The following is a 22104-nucleotide window of genomic DNA, read 5'->3' as shown; positions in this document are numbered from 1 at the left end:
TTAATGACCTCTTTTGGCTTCCATATGGACCTGTCGACTATGGAGTTTATTCAGGGCATTTAGCATATCCTCATTACGCAACGTATAGATGACTGGGTTGAGCAGGGGTGTGACAGCTGTAAAGAAGATGGAAACAACTTTGTCTGCTGCCAAACTCTTGGCCGGCCTGAGGTAGATGAAGATACAGTGGCCCAAGAAGAAGGTCACGACGGTCAGGTGAGCAGCACAAGTAGACAGAGCCTTGCGTCGTCCTTCAGAGAAGCGGTTCCTCAAGGAGACCAGGATGACCACATAGGAAATGATCAGAACAATAAAACAAACCACTGAGATCAGCCCTGAATTGGAGACAATGAGGATCTCAAAAACATAGGTGTCAGCACATGCTAGCTTAATGACTAGTGGGACATCACAGAAGAAGTTATCAATGGAGTTGGGCCCACAGTATGGCACACTGAGGGTCAATGCTGTCAGAGCAATGGAGTGTATAAGGCCCCCTAGCCACATGGCCACTGCCAAGGTGAGGCAGACCCGGCGGCTCATGATGTTTGCGTAATGCAGAGGATGACATATAGCCGCGTAGCGGTCATAGGCCATGATGGTAAGGAGGAAGATCTCTGTGCAGGCAAACAGGTGCAGGAAGAACATCTGTGCAATGCATTCTCCGAAGGAGATGGTTTTTGACTCAGTCAGGAAGTCCACTAGCATTTTGGGCATGACCACTGAGGAATGGCAGACATCGATGAAGGAGAGGTTGCTGAGGAAGAAATACATGGGGCTGTGCAGCTCATTGTCATAGACAATGGTGATAACAATAAGAATATTGCCAACAAGGATCAAAGTGTAAATGGCAATGAAAAGAACAAAAAGTACCAGTTCAGTGTTGTGGTTGGTGGTGAGTCCGGAAAAGACGAATGCTGTCACCCCTGTGGTGTTCTCTGGTACCATGGTCTTCTGTGGAGGAAGCAGCAAGGAATTAAGGACAATATTTTGAGCGTAGGTGGCTGAAATTGTCCCAATGGGCAGTATTTGTGTAGCAGGAAGTAGATGGAAACAGGTTGGGAAGGTCTGGAAAGGAAAAAATGGTTGGATGAATATCTGAATCTCTGAAAAAGTTGAATGAACTATTAGACAGACTTCAGGTCTCCAAACTAACATGTTGATTTTAACAAAAAAATGGGCATGCTAGTTTGAATAGCTGAACTTCATTTCTACCCACTTGTTAGGGCCAAGCTACATGTCACACAGGAGACTGGCAATCAGAAAACCCAAGGTTATCTGAAATGGATTCACAGAGCAGATTTGGACTAGGGCCATGGCATGAGGGGAGATTCTAGTTTTGAAGATCCCAAGATCCCAAATCAAGGTCCCAAATCTCAGAGGCATGATTTATGATCTACAGTCTGTGCAGAGGAGTGACATTCAGTCCTATCTTTAGATATATTTTTTGCATCTTGGCTTCACATAAATTCCAATTAAAAGATCAATTTGTTATCTGGAAGATTACATACATACAATAGAGAAAGAATGCCAAAGAACAAAACAGAGAATAATCTCTTAGATCCTTCTTAGGGAAAGTCAGTAATGATTGTGGATTGTCAAGAATAATGCTGCTGCAATTTCAAATAGTTACTGTCCAGATAGATTATTACAGCTGAACTTCACATTAGACATTATCTACTGTTCCACAATTATTTTCTCTGCGTGAAAGTTGACAACCACAATAGACACATTCTGCACATATCAGGACTGTCAGAGGACTGACTGATTACTTCCATAGAGTTACTTTTCTGCTCCAAATCTCCTTCCTTTATTTCACATCTTGGAGAGAAAAAGATCTGAGATTTCTAGATTTTCTTTGCAGGTGAAAGCACAGTTTGCAATTGGGGGAGTTAAAAAAAGGAGTTATCGTTTGAGTTAAACATGCCTGCATATACACACACATATACTCCATATCTACTTTTGCTCTCTGTCCCACTATATTGCAGTAATGAATTTCTTCCATATTTGCAAATTGATTTAACTGCCAGAGAAAAGCTTGGGTGAGCCCTATGCCAGAATGCATTTGTTAAAACAAAAATATTCATGGATGATCTATTGCAGTTCATCTTAAAGTTGCCTGGTTTAGAAAAAGATGGGTGGACTGCAATTCCCAGAATTCCCCAGCCAGCATGCTGGGAGTTGAAGTCCACCCATCTTAAAGTTGCCAAGGTTGAGAAACATTGATCCATCATATAGAAGATATAGCAGTTATTTATTCTGTGTTACTCCAGAACACAGGACTGGATAGCAATGGCAGGGAAGCAAATGTTAGCTATGTTTTAGGAGAAAATTCCTCTTCGCCCCAGTTTGACAATGAAACTAGCCCCCTCAAGAGATGATGAACTCTTGGTTGCTGGAGGTAATTAAGCAGACCATTGGTTATCCTTTGTAGTTGTACAGTGGAACATGCATTAGGCACAGGATTGGACTAAGTGACCTCTAGGATTCCCCTCCCACTCTGATTCTGTGATTGGTGTGGTAGGGATAGAGGGTTTAATACCTTCAGGGATTCAACAGATTCATGGAGGTTTAATTTATCAGTGGCTTTTAACCGTGATCTCTCCCTCTCTTTGCATTTATCTATTTGGGGAATGTTCACAGCGTCACCCAGTATAAAACTCCCAAACTGCATGCCAGAGAATTTAAAAAACGGTCCAAGACCAGATGTAGGCATGTGTGTGTATATATATTAAAAATATATAATAGCTCCATTAATCCCAGCATAATTGTGAAAGAGTAAATACAGAACATGCCAGAATACCTGGGTAATTTTTGTACAGAAAGTTTTTGCTTGGTAGTCAAGAGATACCAAGTTTAGTTATTTCTGACCAATGTATTCAGAGTCTCCAGAGACTGATTGTCAGCTGTTGATGTCACCGTTGAAACATCTGCTCTAATTTGGGACTATTGTCTTTTCTTTCCATCTTTGATTTTTTTGGTCCCATCTATGCTGATCAACAGTTCTGGAGAAGTCTGAAAGTTGCACATATGGGTGCAACGTTGGCTGCCCCTAATGCATTGGGTTGATTGACTGATTATCTGCCATCCCATCAATGTTGACTCTTAGCAACCACATAGATAGATTTTCTCTATGACAATCTGTCCCTCACCTGGTTAGGGATGAATTGGGTTGGGGTTCATTCTTTTTCTTCCTTCATGAAATAACCTGGCAATCATAGTTTGTTTGTGTGTTTTTAAGTGCTCTGGAAAGGACACTCCTAGCATTCCCAGAACCAGGAAACAACCTTTGCTCCCTACTCTGTTCAGAGGTTCAACGTTTGCAAGCATGGCAAGGTGCAATCCTTCCATCTGTGATGCTTCCTGGTGGAAAGAAGATGTGGAATTCTGTATGATCCAGAACCTTGCTTTTATTGGGTTCCTGACCACTCAGATCTCTATCTCAGCATTGAGCCAATTAGGTTGTTTTTTTGTTTGTTGTAGTTCTTTTGAGGAAACAGTGAGGTCACCGTTTCATGGGCAGGCAGAGACACCGCCTATTTTCTATTTCTTCCCACATTTACAACTTCAGAGCAGCAATCAGGCCAAGGGCCCATCTAGTCCAGCATTCTGGGTCATCCAGTGATGAACTGGATGCATTGGGGAAGCTCACCAGCTTGGTCTGGAAGATGCCCAACTCACTGCTGCTGACCAGCAACCAATGTTAAAGGCCTACTGCCAAGGATTCAGGAATAAAGCCATCAATATTTGCAGCCATTAAGATCCTCCATGAACCTGTCCAGGCCTCTTAAAATAGCCAGTTAGTTGCTATCCCCACAACGCTGGGCATAACATCATACAATTTGAATATGCGTTGCATGAACAAAGTATTTCATTTTATCTGTTCCAATTCTCCCTGCATTGTCCTTCAGGAGAAGACCTCCAGTTCAACACTTTGAGAGAGGAAACAATTCATCAGTGTTATGCATGACTTTATACATCTTGACCTCAATCACATTTCTCCTTCCTTCCTTCCTTCCTTCCTTCCTTCCTTCCTTCCTTCCTTCCTTCCTTCCTTCCTTCCTTCCTTCCTTCCTTCCTTCCTTCCTTCCTCTAAAGAGCCCCAATTCCATGTAGCCTAAAAGGAAGATAGTTTGCATTATGTGTGTACAGTTTTGTGCAGATCACTAGTGCTAAGTGCTGTGTGTGTGTGTACACCAAATGTTATTATGTAAATGGTTTGTTCTGAGGTCTGTGCTAAAAAACTGGAAGTGTATTGTTAGACGCACAGCATATTGAATTTTTGTCAGATTGTTTTACTTTAAGGACTTGCCCTTAATCAGAGCGCATGACAGGAATGTATTGCTTTGCTGGAGCTTCTGCAAAGAGGTGGTAGGTCTGGCTGCATATTTTTGAACAAAAGCCTCAAAGTCTTTTTTCAGCAAATCTAGCATACTGAACTTTTCACTTGCAGAATTTATAACGCTGCTGTTCGTCAGAGGGCACCTTATGTATTTCACACATTTGGGAAGTGGTCTTTACAATACTATGGACTAGGAACTTGTTTAAATTGCAGCAAAGGGATCTCACGGCACTAAAGTATTAATTATTTTTCTGCTGTGTGGTGCAAACGTAGAACATCAGCAGTGTTCTGGATAGACAATAAATAATCATGCACTGTTTTCAGAATTAACTCTAGTTTGGTGCAACAGTCTAACTTTTCACAAAATTAGAACTTCAGTTTCTTTCCCTTATATCCCCCCCCCCCACCCTGCCCACAATATCTTTGAAAAGAAAGATATCTGCAAATCAAACTTTTATAGTAAAAAGAATAAAATACTACTTACATATCTTGCTGGTGTTTGCAATAATCAGGACAATTTCATTTCTGAATAAATTCCTAATGTTCAGTGTCAAAAGAAAGCTATTTTAGGAGAAGTCACAGAGCTCAGTTTAAAGAGATTAGTGATCTGGAGGTACTGTCTTCAAAACTGTGTTATTCTTCCCAGGATGTCATGATAAGAAAAACTTCCCCTTTAGCAGTTTAATTCTTCCTTTGGAAGTAAATGATATCTGCTTAAGTTGTCAAATTGATTCTTCATAACTCAAAATAAAATGGGCAATGAGATGGTCTTTTTGCATTGAAAAATTCCAGCATGGAAGCAATCTAATATGATCCTTTTCACTACTTTGGATTCTGGAAAATCACTCAGCATCTGTTGTTAAAATGCACCTCCCAAAAAAGTGGAATGATGAACAGAGATCAGATGCATTTTGCTCCATCCTTCCATCCTCCTTCCTCTGGAAGACCCTTGCTCCTTAATATAATTGTAAATCAGTAAGAATTCCTAACAGTTACTGGGAAGTCAAAGAGAAGCATAATGGTTGGAGGATTAAATTCAGAAGCAACAGCAATTAGGTCACTAGGGAAGTTGAGCAAGCAGCCCAAAGTTCTGGAAACTGCAAAGTTAATCTTGGAATTGTTTAACAAGCCCTCTTAGGCTTTGAAGAGTTGGATTCTTGGTGTTGTGCAGAGGGAGAGCAGCACACGAATACCCAAAACATTACAGCAGAGTTTGGCAGAAAAGTGTCTCCACATGTTTTGGACTACAGCACCCATAATCTATCACTTTTGGCAATAGAGCCTGGAATTTATGGAATTCTGTCATCCAGAATATCTGGAAGACCCCGTGTTGCTTATCTGTAGCCTTGAAAAAGGGTGAAGCTTCTTTCAAGGCAAGGACTCCTGCTAACTTCATGAAGAGATCTCTATAGTTTTCTGAACAACAGTATGAAAATAGTTTGGTGGTGGCATTTTGAGTTCCTAGTCTAGGTTACAGCCCTGGGAATTCCTGGTGATCTTCCATCCAAATACTAACCAAGTCCAACCCTGATTAGCTATTTTTGACATCAGCCAAGGTCAGCCGGAACAACCTGGTCTGGACACTTCTATTTACAAAAATCTAACCCCCATCCCATCTGATTCTGATTAACATCAAAGGCTGAAATCTGAGTATACACAGATAGAAATACTTTGCATTCGTTTTTCTTATATCTTCTATTGATATAGATTCATTTTGTATTATTTTAAACATTAGAGTAAGAGGTGAATATGTTATATGTCTATGCCTGTACCAAAGAAAGTCGGAAGTTCTCTATTTTTCCTTCCTACTTTTTCTTTTTTTGTATCTCTTTCCTCTTTTTCTATTCTCTTCTTAATTTCTTAATTTTTTTACGTTGAAATGTAATAAAGTTTTTTTTTTTTTAAAGAGATCTGAGAATGAACAGGAACAGCTATTTCACTTAAAACGGGTGTTAGACCATTTCCTAGAGATGAAACAGAGGAGATGTTCAGGACACCCGTTAGCTATGATAGCTAGGTGAAACCTCCATGATTAGAGGTAGTACACCTCTAAATATTGAAGATTGGAGAAAAACATCTATGGAAGCCTTCCTTGTTCTCTGATTACGGGAATCTCAGAGGCAGCTTGCTGGTGATGACTATGAGGAGACTAAAGGCACAGTCATGTTGACCTTGGAAATTTCTCCTTCTCAGCCTTATTGGTCTTACCAAGAGCCAAATGTAAGAATTTCCCAACATTTAAAAAAAGACCTCCCATTTGCCAAGTCCTCTGAGTTGAACTGAGATCACAGACCAAGTGAGGTTATTTCTAACCTCTTCCCTTCAAGCTGTTTCCCATTGAATATTTCTTTATTTGCTACTATCGATGAAGATGTGGGGGGACTGAGGCAGAGGCAATGGAAAACCTTTGATTTCTGTTGTGCCTAATATTGCTTATTAGGCTCCTTATTATACTATTTATCATGATTATTACTCATATATTACGGTGAGGAGGTTTCAGCTGAGTAGAGCCCCACCAGGTGGCAATAAGGAACAGAACTCAAAACAAAACAAAATAAAAAGATTGTTTAGTGCTTGGGCGGGAGACCACCAGGAGATGACAGGTTTATAAGTTAGACTGGAAACTAAAAAAAAAATCTTGGAAGAGGGCAATGGCAAAGTATTTCCACAATGTTAAACTACAAGGATGTAGACATGGAAGTCACCAGAACCTGAGCTTGACTCAACTGAGTCTTCACATTGGACCTTTCACTCTAAAACCATAGCTTGAAACATTGCTTCTGGTTTGATTTTGCCCTCTGTGGCCAACCTGCAGCTGGCCAAGATCCCAAAGAAATGTAGTTGCAACTGAGTGCTCTTTCCAGGGAACCCCTCCCCTAGAAAACTAGCATGTCAGGGTCAAGGGTTCTGGTTGAACTTTTTTCCTTGAGGTGCCAGCTTTATACTTTCTTCATAGGGTTACTGATTTGGCATGGAAGAACATGTGCTACAGAGCTCCTATCTGCAGTATGAAGTGGCACCGAAGTGAACTCGCACAAAGAGCTAATCCGCCCAGGCCGTGAAGGAGGAGACCTTCTCTGTTCTTGATTAAGGTACAGTGGAAAGCAAGTGAAAGGATGAACTCGTCCCATTAAACACACGCGTATTCAAAGGGATTGAGACACCCCCCTGTGGCCCCCTGCCCTTGCAAGCCCCCGTCAGCATCCTAGGCCAACAAATGGAGGCACAGAGAAGGATGAAACTGGATTTACTTCTTACCATTTTCCCTTGGTTGTTCTTAGAAGCTGAGCAGAGTCACCCTGGACAACTGCGTGAATACAGCCCCACTAGAATATCCAAAGGATATACTGTAAGCTAGGCTGGAAAGTCCAAAAACAAAACACAAAAATTGAAGCGCACTGTTGCCAAGAAAGCTGCATGGGGGGAATCTTTGACATCATCCAGAGCTGAGCTTAATGTGGAGACCTGACTTTTTTTTATTGATTACAATTAATTGTAGATCTTTTCCAAGAAGAAAAAAAATCCTCCCAAGTAATATCAACAGAATAATAGTGATAATACCCCCCTCCCCCAAGTTTGATCATCCAAGAAGTCACTAGGATCTTTTCATAGGACAACGGTGTGCAGGTCAACCAGAATAGGAGACATGGCCTCTAATACTTCTCCACCCAGGGATCCTTCATGCAGGATTCTTGGTGGGGATGGCCCTGAGCAAGGAAAAGGTGGGGCTTATGGAAGTCTAGCTGGAGCACATACTGAGGTCTTCTTTGCTCATCCAGCAGAGGCACACAGGGTTGCACAGGGGAAGGCTTTTATATATAGTATGCACATACCCATTGTAGGTCAAAGTACCTTGGAGACCAAAGACTGAAGCCATCGTTTTATTTATTTATTTATTAAATTTGTCACTGCCCATCTCATTGAAACAACCCTGGGCGGTTTACAGCAGAGATAGAATTCATTAAAATACAATATAAAAAAAAATCCTAAAAAATAAATAGCTTCCAAGAAATTTGGAGAGTTGGCGAATAATTCAAGGGAGCATCATCAGGGCGCTAACCACCCCCGGGGACGATTAGAGCTCCTATCGCCCCAAGCAAGCTGGCAGAGCCAGGTCTTTAATCCTTTCCAGAAAGCCGGGAGGTAGGGGCCCACCATACCTCTGAGGGGAGAATATTCCAAAGGGCGGGGGCAACGGCAGAGAAGGGTCTCCTCCTGGGCCCTGCCAGCCGACATTCTCTCTGATGGGGTCCCCAACATGCCCTCTCTGCCTGACTGGGTGGGACAGCTTGATGTGATGGGGATGAGACGGTCCCTCGGGCAACCTGGACCCATGCTGCATTTCCAAGTCTCTGTTGTTCCCAGGCTCAGCCATCAACGTATGTATATATATTGCAGTATAAAACCACAGGGGTCAGAATATAAGATGACACTAGAGTAAAGAAAAGTTTGACATATGGGAGAAATCCATTGACTAATTGTTTTTATTATTAACAAAAAGAAGCAGGAAGGGAAGGGAAGGGAAGGGAAGGGAAGGGAAGGGAAGGGAAGGGAAGGGAAGGGAAGGGAAGGGAAGGGAAGGGAAGGGAAGGGAAGGGAAGGGAAGGGAAGGGAAGGAATAGTGCCAAACTTTGGATTATTTCCAAAACATTTAATTTAATCAAACTACCAATCTTCATGGAATTTAGGCACCAAGCTGCCTGAAGCTACGAAGTGTACATGGCACAGGGGGAAGGAGTAAAGCCGTTCTGCATCCCGTTCTGAGTGGCCAGATTGTGTTTGAGGTCCCAAATTCTGCCTCTGCATGATGATCTCAGAACAGATGGGAGATCCATGGAGGCCCTATGCTTGGTCTATTGATGGTCCCCTCTTTGGGGCCACGCCACTTGCATTTTGTTGGATATCTTTGCTGAGCAGTTTCTCATATTATGGCTAAGTTCTCACTTCTCTGTGTCTACCTTCCGGCCAAGCAATTTATTCATGGCCCGTTTCATATCTTCGTTCCTCAAGGTATAAATAATGGGGTTGAGCAATGGCGTTACTGCGGTGAAGAAGACTGAGACCACCTTGTCCTCTGCCAAACTTGTGGAAGGACGAGAATAAATGAAGATGCAGTGTCCCAGGAAGAGAGTCACCACTGTCAAATGTGCTGCACAGGTGGAGAGTGCCTTGCGCTGTCCTGCAACCAGACGGGTACGGAGGGAGACCAAGATGACGCCATAGGAGGCCACCAGCACCACAAAGCAGACCACAGAGATCAGGCCTGAGTTGGAGACAATCAGGATCTCAATGACATATGTGTCAGTACAGGCAAGCTTGATGACTGGGGGAACATCACAGAAGAAGTTGTCCACCATCTTAGGGCCACAGTAGGGGAGTCTGATTGTCATGCCAGTCAAAGCAAGGGAATGGATGGTACCACCAAGCCAGATTGTGCCTGCCAAGAGCAGGCAGACCTTATGGCTCATGATACTGAGATAGTGCATTGGGTTGCAAATGGCTACATAGCGATCGTAGGCCATGATGGTGAGGAGAAAGATCTCAGTGCAGGCAAAGAGGTGAAGGAAAAACATCTGAGCTACACAGCCTCCAAATGAGATGGTCTTCTCAGCTGACAGGAAATCAGCCAGCATCTTGGGCACCGTGACAGTGGAGTGGCAGATATCAATGAAAGAGAGGTTGCTCAAGAAGAAGTACATGGGGGTGTGGAGGCCTTGGTCCAGCACAATGGTGATCATGATGAGTATGTTCCCAGACAAGATCAGTAGGTAGATCATCAAGAAGATTGCAAATAGAACCTTCTGAGTCTCAGGATTGTTGGAAAGGCCAATCAGTATGAATTCAGTCACTGAGGTCCAGTTCTGTGCTGGGGTGGTCCAGTTTGAAGTAATCTTTTCACCCATTTCTGTTCTGAAGAAAAGAGCAATAATACCTTGTATTATTTTTGCCTAAGAGCCTTCAGCCTTATACTGAAAAAAATGAAGACAGCACACCCACAGATGTACAGGCTTCACATCATAAAAATAGCATGCAGGACCTGCCCTATCAAGACAGTGAGCTCTATCGAGTCCAGCTTTTCCCTTCCCCCAGTGGCTAAGCAGATATCTCTGGGGAACCCACCAGCAAAAGTTGATGACCAAAATCCTCTTGGTCTGGTTGCCTGAGGAACTGGCATTCAGCAGTTGAATGTCCTTGAATGCGTTCCTTGTACAGTAGTTATCATAGCCAATAGCCATCCACAGACCTGCTCTCTCCCACTGAATTTCCTAATCCTCCTCCCAAAAATAATCCTTGGCCCAACTCTTCCCCAGGTTTTAGTAACCTACCGATGATAGAATCCTAGAATGGCAAGGGGCCATTTAGACCATCAAGTTGAACCTTCTATTCAGTGCAAAAATCCAAATTGAAGCATCCCTGATAAATGGCTGCTTAGTTATACCCAGCTAAGGAGGGTCCTGCATCTTTCTGGGTCATTGGTTCCATTATCAGACAGGAAGTTTCTTTTAATTTAGAAGCATTCAGTCAGAATCTATCACCTGTCTAGTTCTGGGCACTCAGAATGGGTGTGCCATTCTAGAAATGAAACAGCCCCAAGGCTGGACTTGCAGATCTAAACAATCAGTATACTTTGCTTAATTTTGTTGCTTCCTGCATTCTTCCCAATGCTCCTTCAATGAAATAGCTGCACCCTCCCCCCCCCCCCAAAATGACACATTGGCAGCATCATGAAGACTCTATCTGTTGTGTTTTGGAGAAGAACTGCATCCCTGGGATAAATGAATGCCTTCTTTTCTTTGAAGGCAAAAGCTAGATGTTCTGTTGTACTTCTTCAAGCCTAGCAATTAAGTGTGGATTGGCAACACTGAAGTTGGCAGTTGAAAGGTAGTGATAGGAGAAAGCGGAAAACCTGACTTCTGAAAAAGTTGGCGAGGGTTTTGGTTTTGTTTTATTAAAAAGGTTTTTAAAAATTCATGAATTAGTTAATTAAGATAACGAATTCGTTAAAATTCTCTCTCTCTTATTTTGGCAAGAAGCAAAACGCTGGTAATGCACCACTGATATTGCTTGGAGGCATTCTTTTGCAACGTGGTGTCCTCCACATGTTGGACTTCAAGTCCCATCATTCAGAATGAGAAAGGAGGCTTTAAAAATTAACCTCTCCTACCTGTTCTCTCTCTCTCTCTCTCTCTCTCTCTCTCTCTCTCTGTCTGCAGATTTCCTGATGGAAAACACCAACAACGTCAAGAGAACTCATGCATTTCTCTAGTGATTCCCCCTACTCCCCACGATCCTAGAAATGAGTGATCTCCCTTTTCCTTCCACCACAGAACAACCCCTTGTTCAGGGAAGGTGAAAGAATAAAGAAGACCCTAAAAGAGTCTAAAGCAAAAATAATGAAGTTGTTTCACTTAGCTGCCTGCCCCCCTCAGTGTTCATTAACAGCGCACAGTCATCACAGCACCAGCACTAACTCCTTTAATTCCACCTCGCTACGGTGAGAACAGAAATCTTTTTTCTTCCTCATTTTGCATCATTTTCTTCCTTTTGGACGGTAAGCTTCAGAGCAGGAACTGGATTGTTCCTGACTGATGCGTGGAACGTGGAAAGAGAATGCTTTAACTAATGTTTGATTTTCTGCTTGATTTAATGGTGGCATTGACCAACTTCTTCCCTCCCTCTTCATCTAGCTATCCAATTTTGGGGGCTGCCATAAAAGGAAGAAATGGGATTTGACCTAAAAATCCTTGGGGTCCTCTTGCAGACACAAATACTCAGAATGCAAAATCAAAAGAAACTCAATAGGCAAAATTTAACAGGTTTGGATTAGGTCCTTAAGAGATAGTTGACTGTTCATTTATTATTACGATCCTTATAATGAGCACATGCATTTATTTTCGAATTCAGCATCTGTCATTGTATCTCCTACCCTGCACAGTAACACAAGGAGACACACAGAGATCCCTATTTCAATCCCTTTGCAATATGCATTTCTGCTAAAAAGAAGGCAAAACCCTTGGCACTTTTTCCTCTTTTCAGGTAATGACAGAAAAAGAAAACTTACAATTTTGCATGAGTCTGCCAGGCAGTTCCCTTCTTCACCTGTTTCAGCTCCAAAGAAGTTTACTAACCCCATCCAAATGTGGTAGTTTTTTCTCTTCCAATATATAACCCGCTCTCTCTTCTTTGCATTAAGGCAAACGGTTCTTATGCTGTTTTGCTCCAGCCACTTGCTGACCCTGTAGAGACTACAACTCATGACGTCAAGTCACGGGGGGAATAGTTAGATGGTGCACAAACCTTTCCAAGACATTTTCAGCTTTAGTGCAAATGGCATCATGCTTCTTCCTTTGACAGCTGAGGGTGAAGTGAACAGGAGTGTCTGCAAAGTGAGCAAAACATCTGGTTTTGTTCTGCCACTGGGTGGTCCAGCTGGCTTAGTGAATTGGTCTGGTGCTACTGCACTCCCCAGCCAGAGAACAAATGTTGTGTTTTTCAAGTTTTTTGGATCCATCACCCTCAAAATGTTCTGCTAGCTGGGAACTCTGGGAATCGTAGTCCCCCCATTTGTCTGACCCTCTGCTTTATCCTCCATGCTGCTCTGGCCAGTCCTACACACACTAGAGGGGATTGCCCAATATGCAAAACCTAAAACCCAGATTAACAAAAGACAACAGCCGAGTCCATGTAATATCTGATGGCCAAACTGTCGGTCAGTTTATCTCTCTAGCTATCTGTCACATCAGGTTTTTTCCTTCCGTGTTCTAAGTCCAGGTCCTTCACAGTCAAAACATGAAAAGAATTAAAATGAACCTAAAACTCTAAAAACTTTTACCCGGGAACAATGAAAAAGCAATTAAAATCAGCAGAAATAAAACCAAGAACAAACTCCAGTGTCCAGTCTAAAAAGGGAGCAAAAATAAATCATTGAGCCCCCACAGATCTGATTTCACTGCCTTCCTAGAGGAAAAAAATTGTAGGGTAGCCACAATTTCTGAGGGGAGGCTGTTCCATAATGATGGACAAGCCTGAGAAGACCTGCTGCTGGACTCCCATCTTAAACACCTCTCAAAGGCAATGGGTGGGGGGGGGGGATCTGGGGCATCCAGGACAGGCAGATTCACTTTGAAGGATATACTCCTGAAGGTAACTGGGTGTAATGGTCTGTGGGAATGACCTTGGGAGACAGGAGGAAGAGCCACAGACTAGACAATGGTCAGACAAGGGGCAGCTGAGCCCACAGAAGGAATGTGGGCATGGCAGACCTCTCAGAAGGGACCCTCAATCGTCTCTTGGACTGTAAAGGCCAGGGGGGAGAGATGCACTTTCTGACTTGCAAGATTCTGTTAACGTAACTTTACAATACAGTAAAGTAGAGCCAGCACTTCCAGGCGTGCTTCTTGTCTGGACTACCTCGCAAGGCTGACATGAGGCGCCAAGCCATGTTGGACTTTATAGTTAAAACCAGCACTTGACTTTTATTTGGAAACTTCTCAGTAGCCATTGCAGATTTGCAGAAGCGGTTTTGCCCACCAGCATCCTGGCTACTGCATTCTGCACCAAGGGCAGTTGTCAGAGTTAGCCCTGTGTAATGTGTCTTTTAGTAATCCAGCCACAAGATGATGAGGGCATAAGACACTGTCACTGGGCAACTGGGCAACCTCCTCCAAATAGGGCCCCAATTGATACCCCAGGCAAAACTGGGCAAGGGCACTCTGGCATAGAGTCCCTAAACTGGTTCATCAAGCAGCTGTGAATCCAAGTAGGGGGAGTGTGACCCCATCTAGGGTCCACACAGGAGCTGACCATTTCTGGGTTCATTTTAAGCTTGTTTTATTCAATTATTTGGGGACGTTCAGGGAACGCCTGTTCACCACTGGTTGATCACTTCACTGTTTTTGTTGTACACTGTTACTGTATTATATTGTTATTTATTTGATAATGGTATTGGTATTTTCATTATTTACTTTTGTGTATCGTCAATATTTTGCCCTGTAGACCTGTATGTAGACTTGAGAGACACCACAGTGAGGCTGCTAAGAGTACAAATTCAATCAATCTAGCGATCAATCAGTCAATCAATCAATCAGTCAGTAACAACTCTGGTACAGCTAAGAGTGCCCTCCGTTTATTTCACTCATGAATTGGGGATGAGATTGAAGAAAATGTCCTATGGATGCAATAGGAAAAAAAAAAAGGCATATTGGAATCGTGCTTACTCACAAGTGGGGAAAAATGTAATGTCTGAGTTCCCACAATGCGTTGGACCACGAAATATTTTAGCTCTAGTTGAGTGCATTGGAAACACCCAGCCATTGTGTTGAATGAATACAACCCCCAGGCGCTCTTCCAATTACTTCCCTGTCCTCTGCTGTGGCTGGATCTTCTCTCTTGCTCATCAAAATGTGGTCAATGTTCCATACCAAGCATGGCCCAGCCTCCCTAGGATGTTCTGGAGGTCTCTCCCTGGTGTACTTCTACCAAACCTGGAGTTTCCACCCAGTGACGGTGATACTTGTTCTTTTTTGTGATAGGGGAATGTCACGATCTCAAGGCAGAACCTGAGTTTTCTACCAAGATCATAGTTTTAGATCATGTTGAGAAATGTCTCAGCTCACCACTAGAGGACAGGAGTGGATCGCAGGAAAAGTTTCAAGTGTGGGGAAGCGGGAAGGAGGAGGAGGAAGGGGGGAGAAACAAGTGAACTAACAGCAAATTTGCAAGACACAACGACACACCAGTTTCGTTCTGTGCGGCTTGTGGATCTGGCTTCTGCTGTTTGTTGATGGTTCCTATAACATGCAAAGCAATCATAGTTCCATGAACCCCTAGCAAGGGTGTTGTGCAAACCAAGGCCACTGATCAAACTTTATTTTATGTTTAATGATGTAGAAGTATGTGTACGGTGCCTGCGTGCCAGACTTGAAACTTCTTAAAGAAGCCCCCAACAGAAAGCAAAGACATCTGACATTGGTGGAAGTCCACAAGAAAAGATCCTGGAGGCCTCCTTGGAAAATAAAAATGAAGGATGGCTGGAGTCCCATGGCTTTGTTTGGAAGGGAACAGGGGAAAAAAAAAAAGAACAAAAGCAAGGTAAGTAGAACTTGAGAGGGGCTATCTATCTATCTATCTATCTATCTATCTATCTATCTATCTATCTATCTATCTATCTATCTATCATCTCTCTCTCTTTCCCTCCCTCCCTCCCTATCATCTATCTATCTCTTCTATCATCTCTCTATCTAATCTATCATTATCAATCAATCAATCAATCAATCAATCAATCAATCATCTATCTATCAAATTAATATAGCCACCCACCTCACTTGCATGTGACTCTGGGTGGCATACACAATTAAAACACAAGCTAAACAATCAACTTAATTCAACCATTATTTAACTGATCTGGCTAACCTTAAAAAGACAAGTAGGGTTAGACCTGGTTACTTTGTGGATAGGAGACCACTAGGAGATCCCCAGAACTTTAGGCTAGATTGGGAATTTAAAAAAAATAAATCCAAAAGGAAGCAGTGACAAAACACTTATTTACTGCTGTCAAGAATGCATCTGTGAAGTCACTAGCAGTCAAGTGCAATTGATGGAGACTTTCTCTTTAATTAAAATTACCCACCCTGCCCCTTGAATTCTGATAAAGGTATGCTATATGCCAGTTCCAAAAGACACGCAAGAATGCTTGGTATTATTTTGATTTTTCAGCTTCAGAGGAAATCAGGACCCGTGAGAAAACTACCTCCAGTTGGTGACGAGGGGTGGTGGTGGAGAGAGACCCATCTGAACTTCTCCTCCCATTGCTTCTCTTGTAGCGCTGTTCAAATGGAGGATCCCTTTCAGAGTTAGGTGTGACTGTGCAGCCTCCTCATTTCAGAGAAGCTTCTTTCTCCACAAGGATGTCCTGTAGCCTCCTCTTCCTCTTTGGTCAGCTAACTTTGGAATGGGGTGGGCCAACATCTGCTAGGCTTGGACTCAGGTCCAAACTCAGCCACTGGGTGACTTTGGGCCAGTCTTTGACTCTCAGCCCAACTTACTTCACAGGATTGTTTTTCTGATGGGGTGGTGGTGGTGCAGAAATAGATCTTGTAGTATGCTCTTCACAAATTCTCAGAAGCTGATGGTGATGATGCTGAAGAATTTAAAATACTGATTTTCTCTTTTCCTGCAGTGTTCCCCCATCTGGTCTCCAGCCAAGGGTTCCAACCTAAGCAACTGATCCTCATGGAGAAGGATAAGATTGTCATAAACTGTGCTCAAAACCTCACTAGCGCTGACATTATGCATTGGTATAAGCAAATTGGCAGCCTCCTGGAATTTCTGGGCTCCAGCTATGATGGAAGATCTGTTCTTCCCAGTGGATTTACAATGGTTGTGGACCGAGAATCCCACTCAAGCAGACTTACAAGAGACAAAGCACGGCTGAAGGATGCTGGGGTGTACTTCTGCGCTTTGAAAGACACAGTGGCAGGAAGCAAGGTGGCATCAGTTCAAAAATGAAATTAAAAGAAAAGAAACAGATTACCGCTCGCCTGCAATCTCGCCAGGGTGGTGGAAACTTGGGGTGGCAAACAGAACTTCCGTGGAGATCTCTTGGGGGTTTTTGTACACCTGGTTGTGGATTTGTGTAGGTGGCAAGCCTGTCTAGGAGTTTGATGCTGGGCATAAATAAATCAATAAAGGGTTGATGTTAGTGGAGGATGAATTTTGATCCTGGGGAGGGGGAGTCATTTGGGGAGAAGGACAAACAGTTTGATGTAGAGCAGTGCTTCTCAACCTTGGCAACTTTAAGATGTATGGACTTCAACTCCCAGAATTCCCCAGCCAGCAAGGAAGCCAATCTGGTCTGCAGAATCTTTTATACCTCTGTTATGGTGACAGGATATAAATGGAAGTGAGTCACACAGAGCATGTGCTGAGTTCAATCTTAAATGCTAATTCATCATCATCCATTCATAATCCTCATCCATCCGTTTGGGCAATTATATTTCCAGCATCACACTTTGGGTAGCTAGTCCAAAGCGATGGTGTGGCAGGACAGAAAAAATGGCTTGGTCCAAAATGGCCCCACAGTTGCTGATGAAGTCTTGAAATTGCCAAGGTTGAGAAAAACTGCAATAGATCATCCATGAGTATTTCTGTTTTAACAAATGCGTTCTGGCATAGGGCTCGCCCAAACTTTTCTCTGGCAGTTAAATCAGTTTGCAAATATGGAAGAAATTCATTACTGCAATATAGTGGGACAGAGAGCAAAAGTAGATATGGGGTGTTTGTGTGTGTATATGCAGGCATGTTTAACTCGAATGATAACTCCTTTTTTTAACTTCCCCAATTGCAAACTGTGCTTTCGCCTGCAAAGAAAATCTAGAAATCTCAGATCTTTTTCTCTCCAAGATGTGAAATAAAGGAAGGAGATTTGGAGCAGAAAAGTAACTCTATGGAAGAAATCAGAATGCAAAATGCAGTGGTCTTTTCCCAGACCACAAGTGATACAAGGGACAGGTAAAAGAATGGATGTTGGAAGGTGACCAGCCTAGGAGAGAAAGAAGGCAATTAAAGTCAGCAGATGTTTCTTCTCCTTCTTCCCCTAAGAACTGTCATGCCAGGTGATCCATCAGGAGTGAAGAAGACTTCATGCTTCATCTTTGCTGCTTCTCTAACTTCACTGGTCCATGAACCGGTCATCAGATTTCCAGGAACCTGGATGGATTCTTGTTTTAAGTATGCTGTCTCCTGTGAATGAGAAAACCATGATGCCCGTGATGAATCTCTGCGAGGACAATTTTGCTATCCTCTTCAGAAGATTCCCCTGTTCATTACAGGTGGTACCAGGATCCCACACCAATCTGGGACAGCATCCGATTGTAATTCCATATGGCTCCACCTATGTGGATCACTCTTTCTCAACCTTGGAACTAATCAGCTTCCTGTGTAGTTTGGAGTTTAGTCTGGTTGCTCTCAGATGCTGTTCATCCAGGTCTTACATCAGAAACTTTTCACTATTTCTTTCACTGGTGTATTAAGACGCTTCCTTGCTTAATGCCCTTAAGGCATTTCCTCATTTGTATCTAACCACAGCTTAAACCTCTCCTGACAACATCTTTTTTTCTCTCTGTCCCCATGGTGTTCTTCATGATGACTTTCATCTCTTCTCCAACCCTTATTTGAGAAAGGCATAAGTCACTCTTACATGTACCAGTACTAAAAAAAGTATTTTCCTCCTTATTTTGATAACATCTGAAGTATGGAAGCTCAGTTAGGCTTTATCATGCATTTTCTTGGAGGGAATCTGGGGGCCTGACAGTGACTTGGAATCAAGGCAGAAGAGGAATCAGCAGTGTGGATAACCCTCAGGCAGGTAATGTTCCATCAACTCAAGCATGGGTGGAGACTATCAATTCAGCAATGGGGAATGCCCTATAATTAAACTAGGTTGACATAATGGACATAAATTAGCTTAGGGTGTTTAAATGCACAATAGAGGACATCTTTAACTGGAGGCATAAGTCTCAGAGTTGAGCATTTTAGGAAACTCAACAGAAGCCACCAATGAAACCAGAACTAGCAAGCGCAGATTGGGGTGCACAGTCCTTTAACCTCTCCAAGTGTACAGATTTTACTCCTCTTCCAAGAATAGGCAACCTGGTCCCACGCAGAGACTTTGGACTTTAGCTCCCATCAGCCCCCTCCAGCATGGCTCGTGGCAAGGGACAGTGGCAATGGGAGTTCAGATCCATAGCGTGGGGCTGGGCTGCTGATAACTTGCATTGGTTCTTCTTCTGGAAAATCAGGGACTTCTATGCAACAAGGCAAGTGTGCCTCAGGTGGAATGGAAGGAAGATCTCTAAAGAGCACAAGAAGACCTCCCTGCTGGTATTGTTAGCCAACCCTCCCAGAAGGTCACAATTCTCTTCAAAACAACTGATGCAACACTGATAGGTTTGCTCATGAGAGAAGATGGCTGGAACTTTTCCGGGCTCCCTGTAGTGGGATGCAAAAGCTATATAGAGGTTTGCCCAAGACAGAGGATCTTAAGGCTTTTTAAACCTGTAAAGCAGAAGATCTGCAGTGAAGCTGAATTGATCTAAGGTCAATGCAAATTCTTTTATTAATTAAAACCTGTGTCCTGCCTAGTCAAGGGATATCAGTTTGAAGTTCCTAAGCACAAGGTGTACTTTCAGGGAATGGAATTGCTGTTAGGGATAGGAACCAAACTGAGAAAATTGCCCACCATGTATTAATTCTACATCTTTGATCCATGCAAGGTGAGAACAAGCCTCTTATATTTTCCTGTTCTTTTAGCATTTCCCCTTTTTCTTGTCAATGCTTCCTTATTAAAGGGGGTTTATTTTGAATTTCTGTGTGTGTGTATATGCACGCGCACACACACACACAGAGACACAAACATAGAAATTCAAAACTCAAAGCCTAATTTCATTCCAGTTTGCATATTCATCTGAAAAAAATGTTAGATTTTTATATTTAAATGAAAATGAATTTCATTTCTTCTCCATTTATCCAATGGCCACAAGAGACATTTTCATAGCTCACATAGGAATGTCTATCAGTGGATCTTTCAACTTTTCACTGAAACAAAAAGGAAGTTATTTTTGAAATGGAATCAGATCATAGAAAGATTTCCAGCTGTGATAGACCTTCCATGATGCTGTATTCACACACTCAGGTTTGTCATTAGATGTTGCAATCCTGAAGTCCAGACAGACTTGATTGGAATTTGTCATGATGCTTAAGCTTCTGTGAAGCTTTTATTCAGACATCTGATTCGCAGGGGATCTGATCAGATCTCCAAGTTGACTCTACCTTCCAAGTCAACTATTTGATGATTCAGTTTGAAGCCCCAGATCAACACAACTCACTTTTCCAGAACCAATCCGTGATTCCAATTGGATCACTCCACAATCCAAACCAATCCACGATTTGAAGTGAAGCAAAGGTGATTTGCACACCATAAACAATATTCATCAATAGAATTTTCTCTGAAAAAAAGAGCACCGGGTACTAGTAAGTATGCCGTATGATTTCCTATGTGTAGTTTTCTGCTTTTTTGGCATATCTGTGTTATACAGTAAGTAGATCTTGTAGTCCCAGTTTCCTAAAATCCTCAATCTGGATATGTATGGGCTATATTTTTCCATGAAAATCATCAGTCACTGAAAGCCAGTACAGTAGCATTAGAAGAACAAATAGCATCGATGGTCATCAACCTCCAATAGAAGAGAAGGTTAGAAGGAAAAAGTGGAGAGATGGCCTTGACCTGAGACAGCTGAGAAATATATTCCTCTGGGTATTGTTGCCTGAAGATATTTGGGTCAAGGAGTGCTCAGAAAAATAATTAATATGAGATATAAAACAATGCAGTGCATGAGGAAGACAGGCAGAAGTTCAAGGTTTAGCTTGCTTGGTTAGGTTGGAGGCTCCAGAGTGGAGAAGACTGATGCAGCTTTTGCTTCTCTACCAGGACATCAGGCTAGTGAAACATACAAGGAAGCAGGTAAGGGGACTGTCTGCCTTAGGAGGGTTATTTTGGCTTAGCTACATCTACCGTGGCTAGGCTGCCAAAATCCAGGCACCTACAAATAGGCTGAAGAACAGCTTTTATCTCAGAGCTGCAACTATACTGAACTCTACTGTATAGTGGAATATTAATGTAACATCAGGGGTTGTGCAATGGTGAATAGAATGTGAAGGATGTGTGTTTTTTATTCTATGGTTTTTATATTTATAAGGTAAATATAACATTGGGGATGGCATTTAATTTCGTTGTATGAGGTACAATGACAATAAAGTTTAATAATAATAATAATAATAATAATAATAATAATAATAATAATAATAATATAGCAGCAATAAGGGTTTTTTTTTTAAATCCCTTTGCTGCCATCTAGTGGTGTGGAATTTTCTTGCAATTCAAATCTGGTAACCCAACCCTACCCATTTCCCTTCTCTAGTGTAAATGCTGGATGCCTTGGAAAGACTCAGCCCTCTAGACTGCCTGTAACTGTAATGTCTTTTTCTTTTGGTTGAGGCTGTGGTAGATTAGACCAGAATTCAATATTTCTGATAGTTTGTTTTTCTTTCCCAATAAACTAGTTTATCTTATTTTCGGTTTTGCTTTGAGACTGACTGCTGCCCTGCTGGGTTGGATGCTTAACTGAGAGGCAGTGTGGTGGAGCAGTTAAGGTGGTGGACAAGGGCAGAGGATATCCAGGCTGACGTCTATCTCAGCCCTAGAAACATATTGGGTGATTTTTGGGTGCATCCTCTCTCCTAGGGGGGTTGTGATGAGCTGAAAATGCGAGGAGATTGCTTGTGTGGGCTGCAGAAAAGATGGGATAGAAGTCCAGCAAAGAAATAAATAAAAACAGAAGAAGGAGCCAGAAAGAGAGAAGTTGTTTTTTGTTCTACCACCAGTTATCCTAATACAAGGTTCTCCCTTGAAAGAGCTGCTGATAGCAACAGAGATCTGGGTTTCAGGAGTTAAGAAAGTTCTCTAGCTCCTCTGAATGGGAAGAGCAGAGAGGAGAGGAGAGGAGAGGAGAGAGAGAGAGAGAGAGAGGCTAAGAAAGGAAATATTCAGGAATCAACAGTTTATCAAAAGAGCCTTCCATCTCCCTGGTCATTAAGCTGGTAGGAAATACTCCGAAACTAAATGGGGTTGTCTTTGGAGGAGAAAAAATAAAAGAAAGATTGGGTGTGCTTGTGTGTTTTCTTATATTTGCAGGAAGGTGCTAAATATA

General features: G+C 42.4%; 2 protein-coding genes across 5 annotated transcripts; both read right to left on the bottom strand.

The window, feature by feature from the left end:
* Positions 1–945, bottom strand: LOC103061079 (olfactory receptor 4E1-like). Its single transcript, XM_007443959.1, has one exon. The coding sequence runs from the start codon at positions 943–945 to the stop codon at positions 1–3; it is 945 nt and encodes a 314-aa protein (XP_007444021.1).
* An 8334-nt stretch (positions 946–9279) lies between these two features.
* LOC103061318 (olfactory receptor 4E1-like) lies at positions 9280–19025 on the bottom strand. Of its 4 annotated transcripts, none has more exons than XM_088144071.1 (2): positions 19014–19025; positions 9280–10200 (listed from the first exon to the last, which is right to left on the bottom strand). In XM_088144071.1, the coding sequence occupies exons 1-2, from the start codon at positions 19023–19025 to the stop codon at positions 9280–9282; spliced, it is 933 nt and encodes a 310-aa protein (XP_088000197.1). The 4 variants fall into 4 exon arrangements, with proteins under 4 accessions (XP_088000197.1, XP_088000196.1, XP_088000198.1 ...); XM_088144070.1 differs by lacking the exon at positions 19014–19025 and adding an exon at positions 11761–11776 and having other exon boundaries at positions 9280–10205; XM_088144072.1 differs by lacking the exon at positions 19014–19025 and adding an exon at positions 11449–11460.
* Between the last annotated feature and the right edge of the window lie 3079 nt (positions 19026–22104).

Source organism: Python bivittatus, unplaced genomic scaffold (genome assembly GCF_059951505.1).
Source record: "Python bivittatus isolate LINGU-HERP-01145 unplaced genomic scaffold, Pbiv_v1 ctg000430_np1212, whole genome shotgun sequence".
NCBI lineage: Eukaryota > Metazoa > Chordata > Lepidosauria > Squamata > Pythonidae > Python > Python bivittatus.
This window is presented reverse-complemented; position numbering and strand designations above follow the sequence as displayed.